The 8696-nt window shown below is 60.7% G+C and overlaps 1 protein-coding gene across 2 annotated transcripts; it reads left to right on the top strand.

Moving 5' to 3' along the window:
• The first annotated feature begins 5145 nt into the window (after positions 1-5145).
• CD79B (CD79b molecule) lies at positions 5146-8696 on the top strand. Of its 2 annotated transcripts, none has more exons than XM_032615005.1 (6): positions 5146-5298; positions 5928-5981; positions 7002-7313; positions 7533-7651; positions 7924-7965; positions 8087-8693. In XM_032615005.1, exons 1-6 carry the CDS (start codon positions 5232-5234, stop codon positions 8183-8185), a joined length of 693 nt encoding a protein of 230 aa, XP_032470896.1. In that variant the 5' UTR covers positions 5146-5231; the 3' UTR covers positions 8186-8693. The 2 variants fall into 2 exon arrangements, with proteins under 2 accessions (XP_032470896.1, XP_032470897.1); XM_032615006.1 differs by having other exon boundaries at positions 5155-5298; positions 5931-5981; positions 8087-8696.

Genomic DNA, 8696 nt, shown 5'->3' with positions numbered 1-8696 from the left:
GCACTGGGGGCTTTCTTGGCCGGAGCACCCAGATCTCAGGTGGTGTCGGGGACCCTGGTGCTCAGGAAGAAGGTTCCCTTCCCTCCCTCCTTCCCTCCCTCCTGCATCAGCACCCCTGGGGCTCCTGGCAGCCGCCCCAACCCCAGAGGTTTCCTCCCCATCCTCCACCACACCTCATCCTTTTCCCCGCCTCAAAGTGATCCTAAGAATGTTCTAGCTGAGCCCACGTTCGAGATTTCCACACTGGGGCAGGCACTGCTCACCTGGCTCAGACCCAACCTTGCAACTTCCTGCCGCCCGGAAAGCCAGGCGGCACTTCTGCTGGCACCGCTGGCCTGGGCATGGCGGTGCCGGTCCTCCGCCGGCTGCCAAGAACAGACAGAGGCTGAGCTCGGAGGAGGGGGTGAGACGCAGGCTTAGGGGTCACTGGATTTACTCATCGGTGTGTGTGTGCCTGTGTGCCAGCGTTATACCTCTGTGTATAGCTCTGTTTGTGTGTGTGTGTGTGAACCACCGTGTCCCTCAGAGCCTGTATACGCATGTGTGTATGGGTATATTTGTGTACATGTGTGTCAGTGTGCCCCGCAGTGTCTGGCTGGGGTGTGTGTGTGTGTGTGTATGTGTGTCTTCTCTGTAGGTCTGTCTGTGTGAGTGTCCCTGTGCTGTGGGTATGTGAGTGTGAACACAGGTGGTAAGGTTTGCACATCGAGTCCCCCGTTGCCCTTAGTTCCTCTTCTTTTTCTTGTTTCTCGTGAACAGTTTGATTAAAACTCAGGAAGCAGCAAAGCCTCCAAAACAACCTCTGTGTGAGTGTGCGTGTGTGAGTGTGCGTGCACGCGTGTGCGTGTGTCCATGTGTGCGTGTGTGTTTACGTCTGTGCTCGCCCGGAGGCCGGAGCCTTCCCTTCCGTCTGCCGCGCTCGCCGGCCCCCTCACCACCCTGCCTGGGCATCCCTCTCTCTCAGCCCCATGAGTCCACTCTTCTGCCCTCCTCCACTTCTCTTCCTCACACCCACTGCCCAGCCCTGCTCCCCGGCCCCCGCCTGGGTCCTCTCTGGAATGAGGCCCCTGCTCCTTCCATCTCTTCCTGCAGCAGTTCTGGCTCTTTCTTCAGAAGTTCATCCTGTAGGGGTCAGCCTCCTCTCTGACCAGCACTCCGCCCACTGCCTTTCCCTCCTCCTTGGGGCTCTGACTAGTGAGGCCCCAAGAGCCTCGGCCCCTGCTGGACTGAACTCTCCACGGGACCGTGTGCAGATTGCAGAGCCAGCGTGGCTGAGCGGGGTCCAGGCCTCCCCCTGCCTGCAGCCTCCTCCCCTGCAGACCCACACCCATTGCACCTTGTCCGGGTGGGAACAGGCCCAAGCCAGGCCAGTAGACAGGCCCCTTTGTACAGTTCTTATAATAAACCTCCCCGGTGCCTCTGACGTGTGGGCTCTCTCCTTCTGTGCTTCTGCGTGCGGACATCGATGGGAGCTGAGGGCAGCAAGAAGGGCTGGTGGGGATTGAGCCAAGTGGGGAAGACTTGGGGAGCTGCCAGGGATTGGGGAAGCCCCAGCTCCCTCCTCTGGCTCCGTCTGGCCGTGTCTCCTGCCCCCTCCAGAAGGAGACTGGGACTCCAGCCTCACAGCTGGAGTCCCAGAGGCCAGATGAGGTCGAGTCGTGCCCCGCTCCCTTCACTCCCCTAACAGACAGCACCACACTGCGTCTCCCTGCCCACGACAGCACCCAGGAAACGGGTGTTGGGACCCGTGTCCCCAGCGCCTCCTCTCCAGAAGCCCCCATAACTTCCCTGCCCCTCAGAGGCCCTAAGGTGCTTATGGGTACACAGTGTGGCCCCTCCCTCTCCCCAGAGGTACAATTCCCCCAGGATGCTGCCTCTGACCCCTGACCCCAGAAAACCCAGGGTCCCATGGACCTACGACAAAGAGTAATGTTATGTAGTGAGCTCAGGCCACAATCCCAGTGGATGAAATGTAATTTCAGATTTAATTTTGTTTTCTGACAGCCAAGACTGTATTCCTCCAAACTAGTGAGTATTCGTCCCTTTCAGGATTTCTGTATCCCCTTTTCCTGGGTCCTGAGGTTACATGGCACCCTTGGGGGCTGGGGAGGGGAACCCCCAGGCCACCCCGACATCCCTCAGCCATGTCCTTGAGCCCCTTCCCACAGTGTGGTTGTCTTTGCCTGCAGGGGAGGGGTCTGACATCCCCGCAGGGCTCCCTGAGCCCCCCACCAGGGTGCTGACCTCCCTCCCAGAGGTCGGAGAGGGGCTCCTTCTCACATGAAAGTTCTCCAAACCTCGCCCGGGGTCCCTCTCTGGCCCCAAGGACAGGAGAGCTTGAGGGTGCCCTGACCCACCCTTCCCCTGAGCCTTGAATGGTAAAAGAAAAAAGACAAAATCCTGGGTGAGAAACATAGATAACCAAAGTTCCTATTTCAGAATCAAGACCCTCCCCCAGTTATCAGTCATACGTACCACCTGCCTGAGGGTGAACCTGAGTCCCTTCAAGGCTCACGACCGCCCTACGAAGAAGATATTATTACAATTATTTCTGTTTTACCCAAATGAGGAAACTTGGTCTCTGAAAGGTTAAGCACGGGTGTTGCTTAACAGGGGTGCAGTTGACATGTGAGACAAGGAAATTCTGCTGTGTGGGAGGCTGCCCCTCCCACGGCAGGGTCTTCACTGCCCCCTGGCCCATGAATGCCAGAGGTGTCCATTGGTCATTTGACCTTGGCAATGGTCCTGGAGCATTTGTGGGGCAGGACCACCCTTCATTGAGAAGCCCCAGGTGACTTGAGGCGGCTTCCCGGTCTCCTGCAGGGTCAGGATCCACACCCGAATCCTTCTGAGCCTGCAGGTCTCCCCTGGTAACAACAAGCCAAGTAGAGTCAGTAGGCGAGGGCTGGGGGGAGGGGCAGAGGTCAGAGCCCTTCTTTCCAAACTGAGGTTCTGTCCTCTCCCACCACCCTCCCAGGGTTACTGGGGGTCCCTGTCCTCTTGTTCCCCAAACCCTCAAGCTCCATGTCCCTTCTCCCTACACCCCATCTCTTATTTTGATGCTGCCTTCCTGGAAAGGTGGGGTGAGGGCTGCCTGATGTCGGGGTGCACAGCCCAGGGCAGCCGGGGGCAGAGGCAGGAGTGGGCTTACGAGGCCTCCTGTTCCAGGAAAGAAAAGGCGTCACAAGCCCCGAACAGAGCTCAGTACTGTTGTCACTGGGGAGGGAACAGCATGGCCCCAACTGTGACAAATAACCCTGCAGGCGGTGGGGCCCCCATTGCCCCCACCCACTCCTGGCATGAATGGGAATGAAGTCCAAAGGACACATCTGCATCCCTGCCCACGGGAGACGCAGATGGGTGTGTGCTTGGAGGACACCTACTGCGTCCCCAACCTCCATGCCCCCTAGAGTCACCCTGGGCCGCAGGACCAGCTCCTGAGCAGCCCCACACCACACAGCCCGGGAGCACACCCGTGTCAGCAGCTACATGCACACACACACACGTGTGTATCCCAAGCCTTCTCCATCTTCCTCCCAACTTTGGGGGACGCTAGCCCCAAAGCTAACCAAGGCTTCCATCACCAGGGGGTACTTTGCTAAAGGAAGAGACCCCTGGATTTTCCCCCATTCCTCTGGGGGAGTCTCGAACCTCCCCCACCAGGGGCCCATGGTCCCCAAGCTGACCTCAGGTGATGTTTATATTCCTGGGCTGTTTGTTCTGTGAACTGAACATCTGACACCTTTTCAGAGAAATGTGTTGTTTTTTTTTTTTCATTTGGAACATCTGGAAACAACAAGAACATCTGGGACTGCCAGGAACGAGCTGTTCCTTGGAGGGAAACTTAACCCTCCTGTCCCCGCTTTCCATAGCTCCAGTCCTGGCCCGTACTCCTTGGGGGTGGGGGTGGGGGGGTGGACCCCACCATCCCAGGTGAGGCTTATGCTCAGGACTGAGGGGGCAGCACCCAGACCTCTGTCTTCCTCACCACCAACCCTGGCCTAGGAGGTGGGTCCATGTCTCCCTGAACCCAAACAGACCTGCCAGCAGCACAGGCCGCTTGAAAACTGGCAGGTGGTAAGGAGAATATGTAGGCAGAGGACACAGGATTTGCATCTTCCTTCCCCTCCTGGCAGTTGGAAGAAGACAGAGAGTGAGGGGCCAAGAGAGAGTAAAGAAGCTTCCATAAAACATAAAATTCAAGAGTGGACTCAGCTGTGGGGCTGAGGGATGCAAGCCTGCCATGTGCAGCTGTGCAGGTTGTGCACTGCACAAGGGCACCTCCCCCACCCCGAGCCCCCAAGGGATGAAGGTTGTGTCTGATCCAGGGGCAGGGGCACAAAGTTGAACTTAGACAAGCTCCTAGACTTATGGTTCCATCCACCACTCTGCTGACTGGTGAGACAAAGCCAGAGATCCTTTTTGTTTCAGAACCTGAAGACTCCCCCATACTAGCCTCCTGTCCTCTGCCCGAGACCCCTGGAGCTGTGGATAACACTTCAGTGCCCTGAGAGTCCCCTGACTGCTGAGTGGTGGGTTTTCTCTAAGCTGTCAACATCTAAGTCCACCTTCTCTGGCAGCTCCCAGAAAACTCTCCCACCAAGTGAGGGAGGGGCCCTCTCGCCAGGTCCTGGACCAAATCTCCCAAGCGGCTGTTACTCTTGGCCTGTTTTTGCTCAAGAACAACTGTGGTTCCTTTCCTCCCCAGGGTCAAATCTCCATCAGCCCCCAACATGGCCACCTGCACTCCAGCCAAGAGGCTGTGCTCTGGGCCCATAGCTGCCCGCCAGCACCCCTGCCTCATCCTTTCTGGGTGCCCCTCTTCCCACAGGGTGTAGGCTGGTCCAGGGTGGAGAGGCCACACTCGCGTTCATCCACAGGACCCATGTGTATTCAGCTAAGTGTGAGGTGGGAGGCTAGGGGGCCCCAGGGCACGGGGATGGGGTGGGGACACAGAGGCCGCCGCCACCCGGGGCGTCCACCGCGGACCCCGCTGTAGTGCCCGAGCTGGGCTGACCCTTGAGCCTTAGCAGCACAGCTGACAAAAGAGCCTGCCCTCCCCCAGGGTCCCCGGAGAGCTGGTGCCTCCCCTGGGTCCCAATTTGCATGGCAGGAAGGGGCCTGGTGGGGAAGAGGCGGGGAGGAGACAGGCTGCAGCCTGGGCAGTTACACGTTTTCCCCCCAGGAGCCTCCGCTGTCACGGGCTTGGGGCAGGAGACGGAGGGGTGAGCATGGCGGGGCCGGCGCTGTGTCCCGGGCTCAGCAGCTGGTTGGTGCCTCTGCTGCTGCTCCTTTCAGGTACGGCCTGAGCCGAGAGGCCTGCTGGTTCCGCTGTTTCCACTGGTTCTGTCTCCTGCTCTCTCATCCTCCTCCTTCTGTCTCTCACACTTTTCTGCCTCCTGTCTCCCTCTGACAGCCCTGGGGACCAGGTCTGTGGGTATCAGCCATGCTGATGGCTCAGGGCTCCGCGGCCCCAGCCCCTCTCCCGCCCGGAGGGTGTCAGGCTGAGCTGGGCCTGAGGCTCTGACGGCAGAAGACCTAGGCCCAGGAGAGAGAAAGAAGAGTGTGGTTCACCCCCAGGCCGTGGAGGGCACTGCGTGGGGGGCGGGCAGTGGAGAGCTGCCCCCAAGCAGACCTGGGACAAGCATGTCCCAGAAGTGGTGCCCTGGTCTGGAAGGCGGTGGAGCCCTCCAGCTGTAACTTCCCTCCCGTCTCATCCAGGCACAGCTCAAGGTCAAGGGCAGAAGGGGGGCTGGGAGCCGGATCTTCTGGTGACCCCACCCTGCTCTAGTCTCTCCAGAGCAGGGCTGGGGGAGAGTTGAGGGGTCTTGATGCTGATGTCCTGGGCAGGGAGGAAGTGGGTCTGGGAACGCAGGGGTGGGACAACCAAGTCCCAGTGACCGGCCCGCCCACTTCCTCCCACCCAGCAGGTGAGACGGTGCTGGAGGTCAAAACAGATGCGCTCTACCGGGATCCCAAAGGTCAGCAACTTCCCCCGCCCATTCTGGGGACAAGTATGTCTGTGTCCAAAGCCGGTCACTGTCCTGTGTGCTGTCTCATGGTTGTCCTTGTGCCCTTGTGCCCCATGGGTCTCCCCACCCAGGACTCCCATCCCCAGGCCTCCTTAGGGTTGGCCTCCCTCTGTAAGACCTGGCTCTGAAGTACCTCCAGTCCCCGCTCCTCCGCTGTCATCCTCATTAAACATCAGTGCTCCAGTCCCAGTGATCTGGGGCAGCGCCAAGCCCAGGGCTGGAGTGGGGGCTAGTGGGAACCCCACTGAGGACTCAGGCCCGTTCTCCCTGGCTGGGGAGTTGGGCTTAGCCCCGGCAGGAGACCGTAACCTCAGGGACCCCGACAGGTCGCAGGGGTTCCTAGGGGACCACTGACTGGGAGCCAGGCAGGAGGGAGGCTTCTTGGAGCAGGTGGGCGGGGACATCATGGCAAACTGAAGAAAGAAGGCTTAGGAATAAAAAGAGGAGCAGGTCCACACGGAAGGGGGGAGGGAGGTGAAGGAGGAGAGATGGCCAGGGGATTGATGTGGGAGGCCTTGACTGCCAGGCTAAGGATTTGCGGGGTGCCCCTGAGGATTTCGGGCTGGTGTGGGTAGCCCAGGGCAGGGAGAGGTGAGAGCACCAGGCCAGGCCGGAGGCTGTGCTATGGGCCTTCTGGCCTCATGGGGTGAGGCCGGCATCGGGCTACTGTAATGGATGTGGAAAGGAATCAGAAGGTTCCAGGCCCTTCTAAAGGAAAATCAGGCGGGAAGGGTGGGCCATCAGGAAGGGGCGGGGTCCGGCGGCTTGGCCTGCGGCTTCTCACGTGGCTCTGGCTCTCTCACACCTCTGCCTCATGTCTGACCCACATCCCGAGAAGCAAGGACAGACAAGGGGGCTGAGCCGGGGGTCAGTGCTGCCCAGGACGGGGGCCCACGGCTGAGGGCCTGAGTTCGGGCCGACGGTCAAGAAGAAGGAGCGGGATTTTAATCCCAGCCTTGGCGCCCACAGGAAGCTCGTGTTCCCGGATCTGGCAGCACCCACGTTTCGTGGCCAAGAAACGGGGCTCCATGGTGGAAATCAAGTGCCACCTGGGGGACTCTGGCAACGTGAGCTGGCTCCGGAAGCAGGAGACGGACTCGGAGGCCAAGTTATTTCTCCCCGAAAAGGGCCGCATCCTCCAGACCCACAACAGCACCGAGGCCACACTCATCATCCAAGACATCCAGTTTCCGGACAACGGCATCTACTTCTGCAAGCAGGAGTGCTCGCAGAGTCCCCCGAGGACAGAGCGCGGCTGTGGCACCGAGCTTCGGGTCATGGGTGCGTGTGGGGCCCGCCCCCCAGCCAGGGAGGAGAGCGGGTGTGCTCGTGGAGCGGTCCACACCCACCCCACCCCAGCCCGGACCAGTAGGGGGGCCACAGCGTGGCGGCGACTGTGGCCCTCGAGCACCTGGGAGAGCCGCTGAGAAGCAGGTCCTGAGGGGCGCAGGCCCAAAGGGGGGGCCCCAGCCTCACCGCCCCCGCCCCACCTCCCCCCAGGGTTCAGCACCTTGGCGCAGCTGAAGCGGCGGAACACGCTGAAAGATGGCATCATCATGATCCAGACCCTGCTTATCATCCTGTTCATCATCGTGCCCGTCTTCCTGCTGCTGGACAAGGTGACCCTGGGGGCCGGGGACGCAGCCACGGGGCAGGCCGGACACGGGCAGGGTCTCCATCTCCCCAGCCCCAGAGCCTGCCCGTCGATTGACCGATTCAATCACTCCTTTATTCATCAGCTGTTCTCGCAGAGTGCGCCTCACCCCTGACCCCTGACCCCTAGCCCCTGACCCCTCACCCCGGGCCAATCTCCCTGGCCCTCCCCAGCCTGGCCCAGCAGTGGATGGGGTGGGGGAAGCTAACACTCTGCTCTCCGTCCCTCACCCGCCAGGATGACAGCAAGGCCGGGATGGAGGAAGATCACACCTATGAGGTAAGGAGTGGGGTGGACCCCGCAGCTCCCGGGGCCGTGGGGGGCAGAGGGGGCGCTCAGAGGCCCCATCTGTGTGCGCTCAGGGAGTGGCCAAGGCCTGAGCTCCGCTCTGTGTCCCCAGGGCCTGGACATTGACCAGACAGCCACTTACGAGGATATAGTGACGCTGCGGACAGGAGAGGTGAAGTGGTCGGTGGGTGAACACCCAGGCCAGGAGTGAGAGGCCGGCCCTCCCCAAGCCCCTGGGCATAGCCCGCTGGGCCCTCACTGACTGCTTCAGAGCCACCCGGCTCCCAGCCCATCCCCTTTACCCTGAACCCCCTGTCCGCCTCCAAAGCTGGCCCACCAGGTCCGCCTGCCCCTCCAGCCCTTGGTCCCCATCTCTTGCCAAAGGGACTGGAGCGGAAGGGCCACAGGGCAGTGATTTGGAGCAGGGAGTTCTCTGGGGCTAGACTGGACCCAGCCTTCTGGGGGTGCTATGCGGGGATCCATCCCCTATTCAGGACGGGGAAGGCAGAGACTTGTCTGGAACCTGCAAATGGACTCAGAACAGCCCGGCTTCCTGTAGAGCCCGGGAAGGGCCCTGGCCCACCCGCATGTGGCTGCCGCTGGGCCACCGAGAGCTTCATCCCTCTCCCATCCTCTCCTGCTCTCTCCTGCCCTCCCCCACGCCAGGGGGCTGCTGGCCTTGAGCCCTTTCTCCCACGGAATAAACAATGTGTCTTGAGAAA

Source organism: Phocoena sinus, chromosome 20 (assembly GCF_008692025.1).
Source record: "Phocoena sinus isolate mPhoSin1 chromosome 20, mPhoSin1.pri, whole genome shotgun sequence".
NCBI classification, from domain to species: Eukaryota; Metazoa; Chordata; class Mammalia; order Artiodactyla; family Phocoenidae; genus Phocoena; species Phocoena sinus.
Note: the sequence above shows the minus strand (reverse complement) of the source record. Positions and strands in the feature narration are given on the sequence as shown.

What these genes read in the sequence shown, in the direction of transcription:
- CD79B (XM_032615005.1), top strand. Translation starts at nt 5,232, where the DNA reads ATGGCGGGGCCGGCGCTGTGTCCCGGGCTCAGCAGCTGGTTGGTGCCT. An exon ending in GCTCTACCGGGATCCCAAAG is followed by an intron (nt 5,982 to 7,001) that starts GTCAGCAACTTC and finishes TGGCGCCCACAG; the next exon opens with GAAGCTCGTGTTCCCGGATC. An exon ending in CACCGAGCTTCGGGTCATGG is followed by an intron (nt 7,314 to 7,532) that starts GTGCGTGTGGGG and finishes ACCTCCCCCCAG; the next exon opens with GGTTCAGCACCTTGGCGCAG.